The sequence below is a fragment of the Podarcis raffonei genome, chromosome 17, assembly GCF_027172205.1.
Source record: "Podarcis raffonei isolate rPodRaf1 chromosome 17, rPodRaf1.pri, whole genome shotgun sequence".
In the NCBI taxonomy this organism is placed as follows: domain Eukaryota; kingdom Metazoa; phylum Chordata; class Lepidosauria; order Squamata; family Lacertidae; genus Podarcis; species Podarcis raffonei.
The window spans coordinates 22,239,615-22,261,421 of record NC_070618.1 but is presented as its reverse complement, the minus strand read 5'-3'; the positions used below and the strand labels follow the sequence as shown (position 1 = coordinate 22,261,421).

Below are 21,807 nucleotides of genomic sequence, written 5' to 3'. Positions count from 1 at the left end.
CACCACTCCACCACCATTGGACAGGCTTTACCTTTAAACCGGAGACAGCCAATCACATTACTGCTGAGTCCTTCCACAGAGAGTATTGCATCAGCCTGTTGCAAACTGAAGCCTGCAGACTTGCTTACACAGCATCCTGTGAATCTGAACTTGCTGTGTGATAAATGCAAATCTAAAGCCCCCTTTGGTGGATATGGGTCTTAGCCATAGCTTGGAAATTTTTGGGACACCACAGTAGTGTGCTGATCATGGTACATGGCACATGTTGACGATGTGCTAGATTTTCATAACATTTCCTTTTTGGAGACATTCCTCCTTCCCTCGGTTCCGGCTAAATTTGTGGCTCCAGGTATCTGCTGCTTCTCCAAGGTTGTGGTTGTGGCAATGTCACCTTGGGGGAAGGTGTTGTGCAGGGAAAGACAGGGAGGTAGCAGTAGGGGATTCAAGTGGTGGTGAGACCAGAAGACACAGAGGACTCCTCAGCCCTGCACCCATCCTAATAAACCAGGTTCCTGCAATTATTCACTTAGTGGGAGGAATCTGCAGTATTGGAATGGTTTAATACAGGGCTGCTACAAAAGATAGGAAGAACAGAAGCTGTCTTGTACCAAGGCCAATCCTTAGGAACATGAGAAGGAGAAAGTCCAGCATCCTATTCTATCTCAAGCTACAGGGAACCAGGCAGAGGGCCTTCTCGGTAATGGCACCCGCCCTGTGGAACCGCCCTCCCATCAGATGTCAAAGAGATAAACAACTATCTGACGTTTAGAAGACCTCTGAAGGCAGCCCAGTTTAGGGAAGTTTTTAATGTTTGATGTTTTATCAATATTATTAATATTCTACTGGGAGCCTCCCAGAGTGGCTGGGTTATAAATAATTTATTATTATTATTATTATTATTATTATTATTATTATTATTATTATTATCAAGGGCCAGCCAGATGCCTAAGGGAAGTCTACAAGCAGGACCTGAGGGCAACAATTTTCTTCTCACTTGTGATTTCCAGCAGCTGGTATTCAGAGGTGCATCGCCTCTAACACTGGAGGTACAAGATATGATTATTGATCCATCAAGCTCACTTTTATTTCTACTGCAGGTGTGTGTTCAGTCCTACCTGTATGTTCGCAATGAGCTGAATACTTCCAGCAGGTAGCTATGAAGGGAACAAGCTTGTTTTCCCCTGCTCCGGAGGCTGGGGCTCAAACCAACGTCTTCAAGTGACAAGCAAGGAGATTCTGACAGTTGTTGTTCAACAGTGCAGACGTTTCCCCCAAATGCTCAAAAATTATTGGAAAGCATTTAAAATACAGTGGTACCTCGGGTTACATACGCTTCAGGTTACAGACTCCGCTAATCCAGAAATAGTGCTTCACGTTAAGAACTTTGCTTCAGGATGAGAACAGAAATCGTGCTCCGGCGGCGAAACGGCAGCAGCAGGAGGCCCCATTAGCTCAAGTGGTGCTTCAGGTTAAGAACAGTTTCAGGTTAAGAACGGACCTCCGGAACGAATTAAGTACTTAACCCGAGGTACCACTGTATTCAATTAACTGAGATTCTGCCCCCCTCTCAACAGCTGCAGTAGCCTGTCTCTCCCCCCCATGTCCTCTTTGTGTCCCCATGATCACCCCAAAAAATCTCAACAACCTTTTGGGCCGATTTCTCCAAATGTTGCTCAACAACTTTGGGGATGCCCCCCTAACAAAAATCCTGGATACGCACATGTCCCGCCAGCCTGCCCCCCCAAAAAAAATTGCTGTGGATGAAACTGCTCTTAAAAGGACATTTGCCAAGTGTGATTGTAATTTGGGGAGGGAGGAACCCCTTTTCGAAACGCAGGGTGCGCCCCCTTCTTGGCTGCCTCCTTCCCTGCCCCCGCCGCCGCCGCCCACACGGACCAATCGCATCCCAACTTTCGGTTTCCAATTCGTCACTTTCGATTCGTGCTTTTTGCCGGCGGGGCTTCCCTGTCCTTCCTCGGCCCGTCAGCTGACTTCGAGGAAATGCAGGCACGCCCCCCTCTATAAAGCGCGGGGTCGCGGGACTGTGCCCGGGCCAGTGGTGGAAGAAGGTCTCGCGTTCTGCCCACTGGCTCCGGAACTTGCAACTTTACGCAGCCTTTTTTATTCTGCAATATTTAATTTGCGCCAGTCGCGCTGGTGGAGGAGGAAACGCGCTTGCAAAGGGCTGGAGAGAGATCGGCATGAGCGAAGAGGAGAAACGGAGCCTGCTCTGCTATCGGCATTATATTGTGGAGACGCTGAAGCCTGTCTATGTCGTGAGCTACATGAAGGATTGGCTCAGCGATGGTGAGTCACTTGCAAGATGCCTTCTTTGCCTGCCTTTCCCGATGCACTTACTGGAGAGCAGGAAGCTGCGATGGTATAATAATAATAATAGTAATTATTATTATTATTATTATTATTATTATTATTATTATTATTATTATTATTATCATCCCGCCCATCTGGCTGGGTTTCCCCAGCCGCTCTGGGTAACTTCCAACAAAATTAAAATACAATAGTCTATTAAATATTAAAAGCTTCCCTAAACAGGGCTGCCTTCAGATGTCTTCTAAAAGTCTGGTAGTTGTTTTTCTCTTTGACATCTGGTGGGAGGGTGTTCCACACTACTGAGAAGGGCCTCTGCCTGGTTTCCTGTAACTTGGCTTCTTGCAGTGAGGGAACCGCCAGAAGGCCCTTGGCACTGGACCTCAGTGTCCGGGCAGTACAATGGGGGTGGAGACGCTCCTTCAGGTATACTGGACCAAGGCCGTTTAGGGCTTTAAAGTTCAGCACCAACACTTTGAATTGTGCTCAGAAACGTATTGGGAGCCAATGTAGGTCTTTCAAGACTGGTGTTATGTGGTCTCGGCAGCCATTCCCAGTCACCAGTCTAACTGCTGCATTCTGGATTAGTTGTAGCTTCCAGGTCACCTTCAAAGGTAGCCCCACATAGAGCGCATTGCAGTAGTTCAAGCGAGAAATAACTAGAGCATGCACCACTCTGGCGAGACAGTCTGCGGGCAGGTAGGGTCTCAGCCTGCGTACCAGATGGAGCTGTTAAACAGCTGCCCTGGGCACAGAATTGACCTGTGCCTCCATGGACAACTGTGAGTCCAGAATGACTCCCAGGCTGCGCACCTGGTCTTTCAGGGGCACAATTACCCCATTCAGGACCAGGGAGTCCTCCACACCTGCCCGCCTCCTGCCCCCCCAAAACATTACTTCTGTCTTGTCAAGATTAAACCTCAATCTGTTAGCCGCCATCCATCCTCCAACCGCCTCCAGACACTCACACAGGACCTTCACTGCCTTCACTGGTTCTGATTTGAAAGAGAGACAGAGTCAGGTATCATCCGCATACTGATGAACACCCAGCCCAAATCTGACAGCGAGGAAATCTGGCTTGGGTAGTGGTGTTTTTAAAGAGTTTCGAAATAGTTGCTGATAGCACAGCATCCTTGCAAATGGCTGTAAGCCCAGATGCCATTGTAGTGCATGGATGCTGGTCTGTTGGACTTCGGCCAGGAAGATAAGGCATCTTCAAATTAAGTGTACATTATTATTATTATTATTATTATTATTATTATTATTATTATTATTTTATTTTCTCCTGATTTTAAAACCTCTAAGAAGGTTTGAAAAAAGTATCAAGGGAGCACACTAAATGGTTGCTAGAGGAACTCACTGCCGCAGGATTTGTTGGGGGCCACTAGCTAGCTTTTATTTATTTATTTTTTTAATTAGAGTTTATAAAGATAAATACAAAAATTATTGTCACATATCTTTTTTCCTTCTTTTTTTGGTCCAAACTGAAACATTAATCCAGAGGCAGAAAAGGGAAATAAAAGGGAGGGAGAGAGATAAGGAATTAAAAAAAGAATTAAAAGAGAGAAAGAGAAAAAAGATGATGGTAATTTTATTTGTACCCTGCCCATCTGACTTTGTTGTCCCAGCCACTCTGGGCAGCTTCCAACATATTTAAAAACATTACATATTAAAAAGCTTGCCTATAGAGGGCTGCCTTCAAATGTCTTCTAAAAGTCAGATATTTATTTCCTTGACATCTGGTGGGAGGGCGTTCCACAGGGCAGATGCCACCACCAAGAAGGCCCTCTGCCTGGTTCCCTGTAGCTTCTCATAGTGAGGGAACCACCAGAAGGCCCTCAGAGCTGGATCTTAGCCCACAACCCTCAGATTAAGGGCCTTATCCTCTACCGACTGACCTACCCCTGATTTCATTCTTCCGCTTCCTTTTAGAGATGTGGTAACTCTTCTTCAATCCTTGAGAAGCTTCTGAAATGAAGTAACACTGCCTTTCCTTTTCTTCTTCTTCTTCTTGAGATAAGATATTTACTGCAAGAGTCACTGACGCCTGTCTTCTGACTTCATTCCAGAGACTGTGGAGAGAATCCAAAGTCATAAGGAGAAGCCCACTACTGCTGCGGGTTTATTTCTTGACTCGATTGTAAATCTCACGGAAGAGGGATGGTTCCGTGGATTCTTGAACGCGTTGAATACAGCAGGTTTGAGTGTGTTGTAAAAATTTCAAGTTGCTTGATTGCGTGAGCTGCGTCTGTTAAAATTATTAGCCTTCCTGCACCCAACATTGGTTTAGCAAAGTGGTGGTTTGTTTCTTTTTTTATATAATAATTCTTATTAGTTTTCAATAGCAACAATCCAATAATAGCCTCGTTATAACAATACCAAACTCTGATAATGAGCTGAAAGGACCCTCTCCTCATGGGATCCTGCCAGTGCCGGATTTACATATAAGCTAAACAAGTTATAGCGTAGGTCCTCACGCGCATGAGGGCCCCCCCAAAAATGTTTTTAAACGTGATGTACATTTCCAAAATATAAGATAAAAAACAAATAAAATCTACATACAGCAATGTTTTGTGTTGTGTAGGCTCCTATGATGCAAGTAATGGGCCTGCTAGCCTGTTCGCTAAAATATCACTGGTTTGCTCCTTTCTATATATAGGGTGCCTAGTATGTATTTTATGATAAAATGCATATTTTGTTCTGTGCAAATGGCTTTAGATACCTATTAGGTCCATAAAGTACCATATAGCATATATTCAACACACAAAAACAGTGGTAATTTGTTGTTGACAAAGGACAGCTGGACATATAAAGGGCCCCATTACCTTCACTAGCTGAGGGCCTCATCAAACCTAAATCCGGCCCTGGGTCCTGCCTGTGTCTACCTACCACTTTCAAAGAATTTGCTTGCAGCTGCCAAGGGTGATTTCTGCATGAGAGCAGGACAGGCTATCTTCTCCTGGTCAATTGGGCTCCCCTGTGAAATCCCCACTTCTAGCTGACGTTAGCTTCAGTGTACAGTGGTACCTCGGGTTAAGTACTTAATTCGTTCTGGAGGTCCGTTCTTAACCTGAAACTGTTCTTAACCAGAAGCACCACTTGAGCTAATGGGGCCTCCTGCTGCCGCCATGCCACTGGAGCACGATTTCTGTTCTCATCCTGAAGCAAAGTTCTTAACCTGAAGCACTATTTCTGGGTTAGCAGAGTCTATAACCTGAAGCATATGTAACCTGAGGTACCACTGTAGATGCAGGACTTGGCGGTCAAGCGGTGGCTGCAGTGTGCTTTTGGAGATGGCCTATTTTACAAGCACACGGGCAACATTGTCTCTCCCCTTTTCTTTTCCTTGTTTTGCGGTACATGTGGTAAAATAAAAGGGATCTCTCAAAAGAGAATCTAGCCGTTGCCCAGTGGTTGCGAGCCAGCACGGAACCAAGGCTGAAGCCAGACATATATTTGAAAAACACTGTGAAGATGTTTTTTTAAAAAAACATTTTAAAATATATATTGAATTTGCCGCTAGCTCACCATCGCCATCTAGTGTCACATTTGTATAATGCACTTAAAATGTTATATTTGCAGCTCAGTCCCAAGTGTCTTGAATGCTTTATTCCCGACAAAGGAAAGAAGTTGTTGCTTCGTCGAACCATACCTTTTCTTGGACGTTTTATCCGAAGCTATACATTTCCTCCCCCTCTTGTTTCTAAAGGTTATACCGGCCTCCGTGAAGCCATTGAAAATTGGGATTTTGAGAAGATTGAGAAGCTGGAAGTTCACAGGAAGTTGCTGAATCGAATTCTGCCCTCTTTGAGGGAAATTGATCCGGCTCAGATACTATTCTACCTGAATGATTGCCTCATACATGAGGAGGTTGAAGAAATTCGACAGGTATTACAGTGGTACCTCTACTTATGTCCACCTCTGGTTATGTTTCCTTCGGGATACGCATGCGGCAAACCCAGAAGTATTTTTCCGGGTTTCACAGCATGCGCAGAATAGTCACCTCCGGTTGTGAAAACCTCAGGATCCAACCAGAGCTCCGGAACAGATCTCGTCTGCAACCGGAGGTACCACTGTATTTCAGAACAGAAAATATTTGGTAGGCAGAATTTATGGACCACAATAAGCATGCCTTTATGTATAGCAGAATTGTGTCCCTCCAAGAAACACTTAAGGATGCGGGTGGCACTGTGGGTTAAACCACAGAGCCTAGGACTTGCCGACCAGAAGGTTGGCGGTTCGAATCCCCATGACGGGGTGAGCTCCCGTTGCTCGGTCCCAGCTCCTGCCCACCTAGCAGTTCAAAAGCATGTCAAAGTGTAAGTAGATAAATAGGTACCACTCCGGCGGGAAGGTAAACGGTGTTTCTGTGCGCTGCTCTGGTTCGCCAGAAGCGGCTTAGTCATGCTGGCCACATGACCCGGAAGCTGTACGCCGGCTCCCTCGGCCAATAAAGCGAGATGAGCGCCGCAACCCCAGAGTCGGTCACGACTGGACCTAATGGTCAGGGGTCCCTTTACCTTTACCTTTAAGAAACACTTCTTCAGCCTTGAACTGATTTGATTTTTTTAAAAAATCAAATGAACCAGGGAATTGGGGTCCAAGCTTCCAAGAAGGAGGAATGGCTTTGAGTCACAGAACCTCCCATTTTTGAGCTGCATTGCCACGTGTTTCTCCCAGGAGCAACCCCACTGAACATAGGCATGCTTAGGGTCATGCTGGAAATGTTTGAAGTTGCACATTGAAGTTGCAAGTTAACTTTATATTTGGACAACTTTTCTGCTGTATTTTATTGGAAGGAGAAAAATAATCATTTCCTTAGTAACAATTTAAAGAAGAAGAGGAGGAGTTTGGACTTGATACCCCGCCTTTCACTCCCCTTCAGGAGTCTCAAAGCGGCTAACAATCTCCTTTCCCTTCCTCCCCCACAACAAACACTCTGTGAGGTGAGTGGGGCTGAGAGACTTCAGAGAAATGTGACTGGCCCAAGGTCACCCAGCAGCTGCATGTGGAGGAGCGGGGAAGCGAACCCGGTTCACCAGATTACGAGTCCACTGCTCTTAACCACTACTGGCTCTCTTAAAGAATTTATTTAACAAAAACAATAACATTATAGCATATGTATCCATGTTTGTTAACTGATGTAGTTAAACATAAAAAGCTTAGTTTTAGCACACATGAAAAACTTAAAATAAATCCTTATTTCCTATAGTCTTTGGACTATCATGTAACTTAAACAGAAAACTATCTTTAGAAATATTTTTCCCCAAAAGCATTTTATTTTAAAAATCCAATTTAAATTGACCAATAAATAAATAAATCTGATTTTTTAAAATTATTTTTTAAATCCTTGATTTTTATCCACCCTGTTTAATTGCTACTTGGCCAGTGTAGAGTTATGAAGCAGACCTGAAAAACATTAAAATTGTTGTGGAGCAAGTACCCATTCCAGCTAGTCAAAAGCATTCAAAGGAGTTGTGGAACAGAGTTGCCAAGGGGTGTGACCCATTGAGAGTTGCAGAGGCTGGATAGAGAGGTATAAAGGTCTGCCTTTGATACCCCCACCCTTCCCCAGGCCTGATGATCCCACCCATACTATAGAGGATGTGCTGTATTTTTCGCTCTATAAGATGCACTTTTTCCTTGCTAAAAAGTAAGGGGAAATGTGTGTATATCTTATGGAGCAAATGCAGGCTGCGCAGCTATCCCAGAAGCCAGAACAGTAAGAGGGATCGCTGCGCAGTGATCCCTCTTGCTGTTCTGGCTTCGCTTCGCTGGAGAGGCACTGCACAGAGAGGGAGAAAATATATTTTTTTCTTGTGCTCCTCCTTTAAAACTAGGTGCGTCTTATGGTTGGGTGCATCTTATAGAGCAAAAAAATATATTTGTTCTGTCTCGCTCTCATGCTAATAATTTGGACTTGTCTTGCAGGTTAAAAGGAATGAAGGAAATGCAGCGGGTATGAGGAAGCTTGTAGAATGCCTCTGTAGGTCGGATAAGGAAAACTGGCCCAAGACCTTCCAACTGGCGTTGGAGCAGGCCGAATTTTACGACCAAAGCGAACTGTGGAATTTGAATGAAGGTAACCGGGCAAGTGGTCGTTGGGCCATCTTTAGCCCTTTTCCAGGCCTTCTCAAAATGGGGAGTTGACCCACATGCATGTTGAGGTGAGGATGTCTATGCCAGCTCACCCCACCCCACCCCAGTTCAAGACTTCTCTTTGAAAGCCTGGCAATGTTGCCACCAAAACAACCATTGTGTGAATGTTCGATGCCTTTTCTTATACCCCATGTTCAGGTAGTGTCGAAAACACCTGTGTGGAAATGAGAGATGAAGACGAGGGAGCCTGTGCTGTTGATATCAATATACAGTTTTCTGAAGAAGCCGAATCGGACAATATGAGCGCGAGTCCGGGTTCCTCGTCGTTGGGTAAGACCACCTGAAAACTGTTAGCATCCGTATAAGAATCTGCATCCTATATTTAAATAAATGTAGAAAGGTAAAAACATTATCATTAAAAGTCTTCGGATAACCCTACTAGTGTTGTTAATCGCTTACCAAAAATTTTTAAATATTGTGTAAATTTACTCCAGTCTTTTGGAAGACTTGATCGTTCTGGTTTCAGATTTTTCCCATCAGCTTTGCCAGTTCCGCAAAGTCCATCATTTTCATCTGCTACTCTTCTTTTGTTGGTACTTCTTTTGATTCCATTTTTGGGCTAGAAGGGTTCTTGCCGCTGTTACTGCATACATGAACAGTCTTTTATCGTTTTTTGGTCTCTCTTCACCTACTATACCCAGTAAAAAGGCTTCTGTTTTTTTAACAAAAGTGTTTTTAAACATTTTCTTTAACTCATTGTACATCATCTCCCTGTAAGCTTTTACCTCTTTACAAGTCCACCACATATGGTAAAGGATACCTTACTTTTCTTTACATTTCCAACACTTGTTAGATCTTGTCCTATACATTTTAGCAAGTTTGATGGTGTTAAATACCATCTAGACATCATTTTCACCACATTTTCTGCATGCAGTAAAATTAATACCTTCATTCCACAGCCTTTCCCAAGATTCTAACTGAATATTATATCCAAGATCTTTAGCCCATTGTATCATCACCCCTATTATTACAGCCTTTAAACAGCTGTACATAAACAATTATATAAACGTCATAAAGACTAAAAAAGTAGAGGCGCTGGCCTGAAAATAATATTGGGATGGAGGGCCATGGCTAAGTGTTGCTTTAGCACTTGTAAGTGCAAGGTTTGTATCGTTACTTAAATAGATAACATGTCAGTTTTAAGAAGTGCCTTTTCCCAAACTGCTTCTCCCTTGCTTGTGTTCCTAGGTCCTTGCCCCCGATCAGTTTATGTTCCAAAGGAGGCCAGGAGCTACCAGACTGAACTTGCCCGACCTGCTCTCAGTGGCAAGCATACCATCATCTGTGCCCCTACTGGTAAGTTTATTAAATGGTAATAGCATTTGGATTGCAACACATTTCACATGTTCAGATTGCTTCACAAACATCACAGTTGTTGCCAACACACCAGGAAGAAGAGTTGAGACAACCAAATGCAGACGAGTAGGTTATATTTCTTAAATATAATAAAGGTACCCCTGACCGTTAGGTCCAGTCGCGGACGACTCTGGGGTTACGCGCTCATCTCATTCTATAGGCCGAGGGAGCTGGTGTTTGTCCGCAGACATGTGGCCAGCATGACTAAGCCACTTCTGGCGAACGAGAGCAGTGCACAGAAACACCGTTTACTCTCCCGCCGGAGCAGTACCTATTTATCTACTTGCACTTCGACGTGCTTTTGAACTGCTAGGTGGGCAGGAGCTGGGACCAAACAACGGGAGCTCACCCCCGTTGCGGGGATTTGAACAGCTGACCTTCTGATTGGCAAACCCTAGGCTCTGTGGTTTAGACCACAGCGCCACCTGCATCCCATTAAATATAATAATTTGAACCGATAAACTAGTCAGAGTCAATCTGTGTAACTAAAGTCTGGGCAGGTGTTCATTAATAGATGGGGATAATTTCACCTGGGGCATAGAAACTGTGTGACTAAGGGATGCGCACAACCCAATGCTGCCTCAGGTAAGTGTTCCATTATTTCTGATATCTTCTCACCTGCCTGGACCACATGCCCACTAGCCAAATTGAAGGAGCAGCACTCCAACAAACATCACCCTACAGTATGCAATAGGCGGGGGGAAAGAAGACCCCGGTCGATTAGGGTCTCCCCCCCCAAAAAAAATTTCCTATTCTGCCCTTGAAAAACAGATGACTAGCCTGTAGGCCCACACTGCAAAAGGGCGGGGGGAGGTGCCGAATAAAGAAGAGGGGGGAGAGTGGGGCAGAGCAAGCTTAAATAGCTTGTCACCACCTCTTCCCATTGAGCGAAATCGCCCATTGGGCCATAACATTTTCCCCTCGGGAGATACCACCTCTCCTCTTCAAGGGGAGGAGGGGTGTGGCAAATTTATCTCACCCACCCAAAAATGGTGGGAATGGCATTATTACAATAGCCTCAAAAGGCTCAAACTATCCCCATGTTCCAGCTGGGGAACTGAAGTTGTAAGTTCATGACTGTGTTGCTATTTATTTATTTAATGGAGGGAATTTGAGCAGTATACAATCATTAAAATGTTTAAGCAGCTTACAAAAAATACCGATTGGCTGGCATCTGTCTCGGGAGATGATGGGTGACTACACCGTGGGGCCAAAGCCATTTAGGGCTTCAGAGGTCAGCACCAACACTTTGAATTGTGCTCGGAAATGTACTGGAAATGTACATATCTGGATATGTCTGGGTTAGGAGCTGAAATTAGAGACTTGCCCTCTCCTAGTCCAAACTCTGAGCCAGGGGATCAGGTCCTCTGTTGGTACATACAATACAGTCATCTCCTAGGCAGGTGGTATGGAAGTTGCAGAAAGGTATAAGGCCATTTTGGTTCATTCCAGGAACAGTGAGATGCTTTTGCTTTGCAAATCTATCCAACTGGCCCTGTCTTCTGCATTCTGTCTTCATAGGTTCTGGGAAGACTTTTGTGTCTATTATGATATGTGACCATCACCTCCGCAACATGCCTCCTGGACGGAAGGGGAAAGTGGTCTTCCTCACGACTAAAGTCCCAGTATATGAACAACAGAAGAAAGTCTTTGAGGAATATTTCAAGGGAAAGTACGACCTTAAGTCCACCTATGTAGCAGTTGAGCCTTCTTGAACCCAAACGATTGGGAAAGAAAAGGTTTTCTATATAGATCCTATACAGAAAGGTGCTTCCTAATTTTCTTTTCAGCGAAGTGGGTGCCCTGTCTCCTCCAACCCCAGATGTCTTCCTACTTTCATTGCAAGGAAGAGTTTTATCGCTGTGTCAGATCTGCAATGCTTGGTCATGATTGGGGGAACCAATCCACAGTTTAACTGGGCTCTGCTACCTAGGGTTGACATCGTCATTCAGCTACTTGGTCCAGCGTCTGTCAAAACATCATGTGAAGCCAGGAATCCTCCTGTATAGCAAAGGTTGAAGGCTACTGGTCCCCAAGCCCTGCAGCTGAGACAGGGGCACAGAGCTTCTTGTTCGGACCATCTGCTATCACTGCAGATGACTGAGAAGAAGCACAGGCAGTCACCAGCGGCGGAAGCCACCGCATGGAACTGCCTGTGATTCCCAGGTTCCTTGCTGGCCCTTCCATGTGGCCTGTCTCCCTGCTCTGTAAAGCTCCTCTGATGGATTGGGTCCGTTTAAATGGTAGGTGTCGAAAGGACAGAATGCACTGGTTCCGGTAAAACACGCGAGAAAAAATCCAGCAGGTGTTTTAATATACGGAGTATCGGACCAAACCAAAAGCTGTTGTTGTTCAGGTGAATGCTTAAAAAAAAATATTTGACCAAAGCCCTTCAGAGCAGTCAAATGCTCAAACGCAAGAGTGGCTTGGGAGTGGTATGTGCTTGGCCTCTTGGCAGTGGCATTGCCACCACTTCCTGGCGCTCTCACCGGTACCAGTGGCATAGCCTCAGTTGCCAGTGCTCGGGTCAAGGCACAAAAGGGACAGGCAGCCAAGGCTCATGGGCCCAGTTCCTCGTTTGACAGCATGCCACCATGCTTGCAGCTACCTGCTCCCATGCAAGGGGCTCTGTGGCAGCCCCAGGGCAGCAGTGACCCAGCACACACCACAGCGGTGCCAGCTGTGGTGCAAGAAGCGTGTGGCACCAAGGGGGGCGGGCAGTGAGAGGGGGCTCTGCCCCAGCAGGGAAGGGACAGGCCAACTGCTCGCTTTCCACTTGCAGCCCACCCGGGTGCTCAGGAGATGTGTGTTGCCACAGGTTGCCAGGCTGACAGAGGGAGCCACCTCCAGTCTGGTGGCCCAGTTGCTCCCTTCAGAATTTGCACTCGGGGCGGCGGTCCCTGATGCCTCCCCCCTCACTCCTGGTGAGCAGCAGCAGTGCCACTGTGAAGAGGCCAAATGTGGACTGCCAGCCCTCCCCACCAGCTGCTCAAGCCTTCGTTCTTCTAGTATTTGCCAATTGTGAATTGTGGCCTGGTGCAGCCGTTCTTTGACCAGAAAGAGTCTCCTTGTGTTGGATGAGCAGGCGCAGACAGTATATATTTACTACTAATACTACTACTAACAACAACAACAACAATAAAATTTTATTTATACCCCACCCTTCCCGGTTCAAAAACCAGGCTCAGGGCGGCTAACAACAAACACTTTTAAAACACTTTAAAACACTTAATTATAAAAGCAGCATAAAGTACAGTATAAAAACATGAATAACAATAAAAGTCAAAAATCAATTAGATAATCCCCAGGGCTAGCTAGCTGAATTGGTCCTACTTGGGCCAGTGAGGAGGCCAGGGGAGAATCAGCTGTGGGGTCTCAGAGCGGGTGATCTTCATAAAAGGGGAGGGGGAGGGAAGAGAAGGGAAATAAAAGCTCAGGCTGAATTCAAATTAAAGGCCAGGCGGAATAGCTCTGTTTTACAGGCCCAACAGAAGGAGATTAAATCCTGAAGGGCCCTAGTCATTAATTAATTATTAATTAAACACCTGCCACCTTTTGATTTTCCATACATCATTCCCCTCGCAAATTTCTCCTGGGGGTGCCAACCAAATTATGAAACGATAAAGCAAAAGGTGGAGTGGGGACTTGGGCACATAGATCTTTCACATGGTGGTATTTTGAACACATTCTCACGTGCCTTCAGACCTGCTGAGTGCCCAAGGTGAGCTCCTAGTGTTATCAACGGCGTCTGTCTCCCCCTCTCGCTTCCAGATTCAGTGTTGCAGGCCTGTGTGGGGAAAGCGCAGTGGGTGCCCCTTCGGATATGGTTATCGAGGCGAACGATATCACCATCATGACGCCTCAGATTCTCGTGAATTGCCTCAACCACGGAGAGCAAGCTTCCCTCTCGTCGTTCACGCTGATGATTTTTGACGAGTGCCACAACACGACCGGGAATCACCCTTACAGCGTGTTGATGTCCAAGTACTTAGACCTTAAATTTGAGCAAGCCGCAACACCGCTACCTCAGGTGAGACGTGGTTTGGTCGTGGAGAAGGTTTGCCAACGCAGGCCAAAACAACCAAAAGAACCTTAGAGCTTTTTCCTGGGTCAACTATTAGAAGCTCAGAAGCATTGCATCCGTCTGCCAGGGAAAGTCAGGATGGGCGAAGTCAAAACTAGGGCTGCATGACAGATAGATGTTTTCAACATCGCGATATATCACCAGCTAAACATTGCGATATGCCGCTATATTACGGGGTCTGAAATAAGGATGGAACTATGTCGAGACATTAAGGGACGCGGGTGGGTGCTGCTGTGGGTTAAATCACAGAGCCTAGGACTTGCCGATCAGAAGGTCGGCAGTTCGAATCCCCGCAACGGGGTGAGCTCCCATTGCTCAGTCCCTGCTCCTGCCCACCTAGCAGTTTGAAAGCACATCAAAGTGCAAGTAGTTAAATAGGTAATGATCCAGCGGGATGGTAAACGGCGTTTCCGTGCGTTGCTCTGGTTCGCCAGAAGTGGCTTAGTCATGCTGGCTACATGACCTGGAAACTGTACGCTGGCTCCCTTGGCCAATAAAGCGAGATGAGCGCCGCAACCCCAGAGTCGGCCACGACTGGAACTAATGGTCAGCGGTCCTTTTACCTTTACCTATGTCGAGGTATTAGCTGGCCTCACAGTTTTTCCCACATTGTGATGGTTTTTGTGTAGCGCGCGCACACACACACACACACACACACACACACATCATGATTTGCAATATATTGCCAGGTCAAAATTCATGAAACCGATATCACGCTTTGGATTTCAAACTGGTTTTGGACAATATATCACCCACAATATATCACGCAATAGTCACAACTGCTTTTATAGGTCAGGCCCGGGGTCAAACGCTGCCCTTCAGCTTCTCTGTCTGGTCACAGAGACTCTTCTCAGACCATACCTTTCCATAGAATTACCTCACACCTTTCTTGAGTGTTTCTGCTTCCTTGAAATGTCACCTTGAGCTTTGACAATGCCTCTCGTTTGCCTAGATGAAAGGATGGGTGGGTGGGTGTAGAAGCTAGCCTAGTGTGCAAAGGTAAAATCCGCATTAACCACCTCGCCCAGTTTTGTCTCAGATACATAAGCTAGGCGCCAAATGGCTCCTTCAACCAAGGTTGCATGCATGCATAAAAATGTGCAGTTTATAGGGACTAAACTTGCCACAGTTTCCACAGTTGCAGGTGTGCAAATAAATCAATTGCAACGTGTGCTCAGATTGTAGGACTGACGGCCTCCCTTGGAGTTGGCAGTGCCAAGAGCCTGGGTGAGACGGTGGAATACATTTGCAAGATCTGTGCCATGCTGAATGCCGAAGTTATATCGACAGTCAGAGAAAACATAAAGGACCTGGAGGAAGTTGTCTACAAGCCCCAAAAATGTTAGTAGACATCTTAGCTGTTGTCTTTTTGAAGGAATGTAGCTTCCATCCATGCTCATTAGAAGAAGACACCCAGGGAGATCTACTTACACGGTAAAGGAGATTAGACCTGAGCAAGGCTGGAGGGGTTTTTCAAGTTGCGGTATAAACCCTTGCCACCCCACTGCTCTTTTACATTAATGGCACTGATAGAGGCTCAAGTGTTGTGGGCAACACTGTGGACAGTGGGATTGTAGATCACAGCCTGCAGATCATGCATGGTGCCTTCCTAAATGGCTCTGCTCTCTTCATACCTTCAGCCAAAGTTGCAATCCTAACCCCACTTACCTGGGAACCCCACTGAATTCAATAGGACCTACTTTGGAGTAGACCTGGGACTCAGCTACAATAGTTTTTTAAAAAGCGTTTTAAATGCGTTATAATGCTGTGACACCAGATGACGCAGTAGAGGTAGATCCTTCAGCAACGTGATTTCCCATTGTGAACTCTCCTGAATTATTTTTTTTAAATGTGTCTAGATCCTGGTTAGGATTGCACTATTATTATTACCCCACCCATTTGTCTGGGTTGCTCCAGCCGCTGTGGCGAGCTTCAAAACCACATGAAAACATAATAAAATACCAAACATTAAAAGCTTCCTGATACAGGTCTGCTTTCAGGTGTATTCTAAAAGTTGTGTAGTTCTTTATCTCCTTGACATCTGATGGGAGGGTGTTCCACAGGGTGGGCACCACTGCTGAGAAGGCCCTCTGCCTGGTTCCCTGTAGTGCCATTGATTTTTTTTGTCAATTTCCCTTAAAAAAGGGGAAAACATATTTTTGGGGGGAGACACAACTTTGCCCCTCCCCCCAAAAAATAAGCTCAATGGAAACTTTTTGAAATATGGCAACTCTAAGCTAAGGCCATTTTTACTTGTGATAACAGGATTGTGGTCTAAACTACCATGTCATCATTGATGCACTTGTATTGTACTTTCTCCAGTCTGCCAGTTGGACATGGGAAAGTACCTGTCAATTATGGCTTCCCTACATGCATTGCAGGGGCTGGGCCATGCTTTCTAGCAGCAAAGGGAAATTGACATTGCATGTTGGTGTAAGAGAAAGTCCTCCCCATTTTTGAAAGAACACATTTTCTGTTGGGGTGAGGACCCAAGTAATCACGAATGGATGATCTCAGGTTCCAGGTAATAACATATTGCTAATGTTGGTTCTTCTTTACTGCAGTGACTTGCCTTGTGAAGAAACGTCCCCAAAACCGCTTTGTCACCATTATTGCAGACATGATGTCTGCAACTGAGAGCCTAGCAAGAAAAATCTATGCTATAGGTAAGGGCCTGGAGCAGGATTAGGGATGGCATTCCTCTGCTACATCTATATGTCTTTGGGACACTTATGTAATGTCTTTGAAGTAGTCATTGTTTTCCCAGCTTTATTATAATGATTATGTCACTTCTTGTTGTTGTGTTACCATCACAAAGCAATTCACACATGATGATGATTTTTATTTAAATTTTAAATAATTTTTATTAAGTACAAATTAGAAAACATACATATTTACAATGAAAGAAAATACAAAAGAAAAAGAAAATACATATAACCAAGGGGGGAAAAGGGGGAATACTGTGTCTCTTTTCATATTTTCAGTATTTATAGCTCTATAAAATGCTATTCACAATAAAGGAGTGAAATGAAAGATAAGCTATCAGAAAAAAGAAAAAAGAACAAAGAAAAAATAAAGAAGTAAAAGAAAAAGATCATAGGTGAAAATTTTAAAAAGTAGATAAGTATTCATTATACATAGCCGTTTCCCCATCTATATTTATATTCAATTGTATAATTTCATCTTGTCCTTATCTACCTTAAATAAAGTGGGGGGTTTTAAAAGACTTCCACCGTTGATGATGATTATTATTATATTTACATCCTGCCTTTTCCCAAGACCAGGAATTAAGGCAGCATACAAATAACATAGAAAAAGTTAAACTCTTAAAACAGTTAAATACATACATACACAGCTATCTATTTGTGCCTCTGGGGTGAAATCACACCATAATGCTAGAGTGCACCCCCTCAATCTATATCTCTATCTTATCTATATCTATATATCTATAGCTTATCTAAAGATTCACACACCGCAAGAGCACTGGATTAATTTCACTTTATAAACTATAAATAGTTCCTGTTTAGAAAGTAAATTCCATACCTAGGGTTACAAACATACAACATGCATTTAAAAGCAAATGCGTTCACCCAAAGAATCCTGGGAACTGGAGTTTACCACCCACAGAGCCACAATTTCAATCGCCCTTAACAAACTACAGTTCCCAGGATTCTATGGGGAAGTCATGCTTTAAAGGTACTCTGTGTATGCTCCCCGTGCCTCATTTACGTGGGTATCTTTTTACTGAGTTTGGCAACTGCATACCTGTTTTTCCCTCCCCTCCCCCCATCAGATGCTTTGTCTCACATTAAAAGTCGGTGTTTTGGAACCCAGAAATATGAGCAATGGATCGTTGATGTGCAGAAGAAATGCCGAGTGTTGCAGCTGCCAGACAAGGAGGAAGAAAGCCGCGTTTGCAAGGCTCTCTTTATTTACACAGAACACCTTCGGGTGAGTAGCCACCAAGATCACATATTCCTCTCCTTGAAAGCCATTTTGTCGTTCTGTGGAAGCTCTTTCCACTCAGTGAGCTATTCCTCTTCACTGTCTTACCACACATACAGTTCAGGCAGTGTTTTCTGTTTGAAGAAAATTACCAAGTTCATGTGGTGAGTTTGCATCCACAAGGTACTTTAGGTGAGAGGGGCTTAAAGTGGGCCTGGCTTGGCCGCCATTTTGTGTCTTGCCAACCCCAAGAAACCTTACTAGACGCTTCTGCTTTGTGGTTGAAGGACACCACTAAAATGTTCTTGACTAGCCCAGATGATACATGTTGAAGATTTCTTTTAGCTTCCTTGAACTCTAATGAATGTGTCTTGCTTCTCTGGACAGAGGATAGAGAGAGATGTCAAAGTGCGTGTAAAAATGGCTGCTCACCCTTTCCCAGGTGGGCGACGGTTGTGACCCCCCTCGCTCTTAGCCACCATCCCAGGGCGTTCAGAGCTCATGTTGCCGCTTGGGTATCTGGGAATTTCCCCAGCCAGTTGGTCTACTAGGCAGGATTGCCCACCAATCAGAGACCCTTATGACTGGTCAGTGCCTCGCTGGTTGGCGGGGCGTTGTCTTTCATGTCCAACTGGGCAGCGATGCATTTAAGCCGGCTGCGCTGGAGACCTTGGCGCAGGGCAGATTGGCCAGTGGCAGCCTTGGGATGGTCACCCCTGTAGATCATCATCTTGGGTGGGCCAAAATCCACGAAATGACCCTCACATGGTTTCAGCCCTCTGGCAGGAGGCTGAAACAGACACACACCCAATGCCTGAGCCAAAGTTCCACTTACATCTGTAATCAATAAAGTTGTGGCCATTTTCTTTTTCTTTTTTTAATAATATATATTTTTTAATTTTAACATACAAATTATAATACATACCACAAAGCTTCACCACTTATACAATCTTTTTTTTGGACTTCCATCAGCACCTCTGATGATCCACCATTTTAACCACTTCTTATGCATTTCTTAAATTCATATTGCCCTTAATTATCTTAACTAACCATCCTCCCCTTTATCCATTTTTGCAATAGTTCCAATAATTCACCTCACAAAACTTCTTGCAAACCTACAAACGTAGTCTGATCATCACAATTACTTTTCAAATAGTCTGTAAATTTACACCAGTCTTCTGTGAATTTCTGGTCCCGCAGATTTCGAATCCTTCCTGTTAGTTTATCTAGTTCTGCATAGTCCATTAATTTCATCCTCCATTCTTCTTTCGTCAGTAATTCTTCTTGCTTCCATTATTGTGTCAATAATATTCTTGCTGCTGTCGTTACACATAAAAACAGCTTACATTCTTTTCTATTTATATCACTTCCTACAATGCCCAGTAAAAATGCTTCTGTGTTTTTTTTATAAATGTATATTTCAACATTTTTTTCATCTCATTATATATCATTTCCCAGAAGCTTTTAAGTTGTGGCCATTTTCAACCTAGATCGTTGTTTGCCTGAGTCCATCTTACCACTCCTTATTTTAACCACAGCCTGCAGGTCTGGCACCACAACTAGCCTAGCGGGCAAAGCCTACATTTACTTTCATTGCCTTCTGCACCACTGGTAGTTGTGTCGTTGAAGATTGTCCAGAAGGGAGCTTGCTGCCCTCAGTCTGAAAAAGCTCCCCCCGCCTCTGTTTTCGCCCCTAAGTTGAATTATTGATTTCAAAAGCGTTTGAAATTTCCTTTGCATCCAGAAATACAACGACGCCCTCATTATCAATGAAGATGCACGCACTCAAGATGCACTCGCTTACCTGAAGGAGTTCTTTAAGAATATCCGAAGTGGAGGCTTTGATGAAATAGAGGAGAAGCTGACATTGGATTTTGAAGGTACTTCAGAGGAATACCCATGGCTTTTTTTTCTTTTTTCTTTTTTAAAGAATATTTATTAAATTTTCCAATTTTTTAAACAAACAAAAACAGAACAAACAGAAACATTAAACAAAAGCATAAACCATACTTTTAGATAACAAATTTCTCAGACCTCCTCATACTTCTCCTTCTTGTATCCCAATTAAGGTTATTTGTTCAGCAAATCCTTCATTTAAAGCATTACAGCTTGTAACATTACCTTATTTTTCAAATCCTTTTTTTCCCCATCTATGTCCTTATATGCCCAGGGCTTTTTTTTCACCCAGCACCTCTCAGTTGGGCGCCATTGCCATTCTAAGAGAATGAGAGAGGCATCTGTTAGGTGTGTTCCAGCACCTCTTTTTCTAGAAAAATGGCGCTGGTAATACCTCCTTTCCTGGTGGAGGTGTAGTAGCCAAGTAAGTGCATTTGAAGTATAAGTTGGAAATAAGGAGCAAGTTCTCACTAATTTTGTATAAGCAAGGAAAGGTAAGGTAAAGGTAAAGGACCCCTGGACAGTTAAGTCCAGTCAAAGGCGACTAAAGGGTGCGGTGCTCATCTCGCTTCAGGCCTAGGGAGCCGGCGTTTGTCCACAGACAGCTTTCCGGGTCATGTGGCCAGCAGGACTAAACTGCTTCTGGTGCAACGGAATACCATGATGGAAACCAGAGCGCATGGGAACACCATTTACCTTCCCACCGCAGTGGTACCTATTTATCTACTTGCACTGGCGTGCTTTCGAACTGCTAGGTTGGCAGGAGCTGGGACAGAGCAATGGGAGCTCACCACCACAAGAGTGGATTTGAACCGCTGACCTTCTGAGCAGCAAGCCCAAGAGGCTCAGTGGTTTAGACCACAGCGCCACAAGAAGTGAAAAAGAAGCAGGGATTAGCCAAGCTGCCTTAATCCTTTGCTGATGAAACTCTTAAAAGGTTGCTGAGATGATAAAACAAGATCACCTCATGGGTCCTTTCCTAAAGTTTTTGGGTGAAATACAGAAAAAAATATTTGTAAGTTGCTTCAGCTCAGAGCAGGATTTAGGTTTGATGAGGCCCTGAGCTAGCTTTATAGGTCCAGCTGTCCTTTGTCAACAACAAATTGTCACTGTTTTTTGTGTTGAATATATGCTATATGGTAATTTATGGACCTAATAGGTATCTAAAGCCATTTGCACATAACAAAATATGTATTTTATCAAAGTACATCCAGTTTTTTCCCCTTTAAATTTTTTTGGGGCCCCCAAGAGAGTGGGACCCTAAGCTATAGCTTGTTTAGCTTATACATAAATCCGGCACTGCTTCAGCTAGTCTGTTTTTTTTAAAGAGAAGTAACTAAGCAAGTATTATAGAGAAGTAAAAGAAACTAGCAATGGTCTTGTGTACTAGATTCTTCCTTCTTCTTCGGGGGCAGGGGGTATGATCTCTCATATATCACACACACATGGAGATAAAACTTTTGTCTCTGCAGCTAAATTGCCAGAGCTGTGTAAAGATGCTCAGGATGAATCCAATGAAAATCCCAAATTGGAAAGGGTCACTTTTATTCTGGAAGAAGAATACCGCCTCAACCCGCAGACACGGACTATTCTCTTTGTGAAGACGAGGGCACTAGTAGCTGTAAGAGAACCTGTCTTAATAGCCCTAATGGGGCAATGGAAAATATCTTGTCTATTTATTCTGTTGTGCTTGGGCTGAAGTATGAATCAATAACATTGGCTTCCTAGCCAGTAAGTTGTTTTTATGCAGCTTACAAAACTAAATTGGCTATGCAGTAAAATAATCGTGACATGTCAACATAAAACACACCATCCAAAAATAATTTTGTTCTGCTGTCTCGTTTCATCAAGAGTAAAATGGCGAGGTTAGGAGTGAAGTATTGGCTTCTCTCTGTTTGAAAGGATGGATGAGTGCCAATTCAATGTGACATGAATGAGCAGGACTAGAAGCTCTCCCCTGCCTGTGTGTCTGGGAGGAGCAGTTTGGAAACTTGGAAGTTTTGATTACGCATAGCTTTCTATGCTGTCTGTAGGGCTGG

General features: G+C 44.3%; 1 protein-coding gene across 1 annotated transcript in view; it reads left to right on the top strand.

The window, feature by feature from the left end:
- Window positions 1–1,847: 1,847 nt before the first annotated feature.
- RIGI (RNA sensor RIG-I) overlaps window positions 1,848–21,807 on the top strand; it is a 28,542-nt gene continuing 8,582 nt past the window's right edge. The window contains exons 1-13 of the mRNA XM_053371131.1: window positions 1,848–2,307; window positions 4,398–4,526; window positions 6,038–6,216; window positions 8,260–8,410; window positions 8,626–8,757; window positions 9,676–9,783; window positions 11,365–11,515; window positions 13,615–13,873; window positions 15,106–15,268; window positions 16,492–16,593; window positions 17,721–17,878; window positions 19,617–19,752; window positions 21,241–21,389. Coding sequence (XP_053227106.1) covers window positions 2,202–2,307; window positions 4,398–4,526; window positions 6,038–6,216; window positions 8,260–8,410; window positions 8,626–8,757; window positions 9,676–9,783; window positions 11,365–11,515; window positions 13,615–13,873; window positions 15,106–15,268; window positions 16,492–16,593; window positions 17,721–17,878; window positions 19,617–19,752; window positions 21,241–21,389 — 1,923 coding nt within the window. The 5' untranslated portion in view covers window positions 1,848–2,201. The remainder of the gene's footprint in view (window positions 2,308–4,397; window positions 4,527–6,037; window positions 6,217–8,259; window positions 8,411–8,625; window positions 8,758–9,675; window positions 9,784–11,364; window positions 11,516–13,614; window positions 13,874–15,105; window positions 15,269–16,491; window positions 16,594–17,720; window positions 17,879–19,616; window positions 19,753–21,240; window positions 21,390–21,807) is intronic.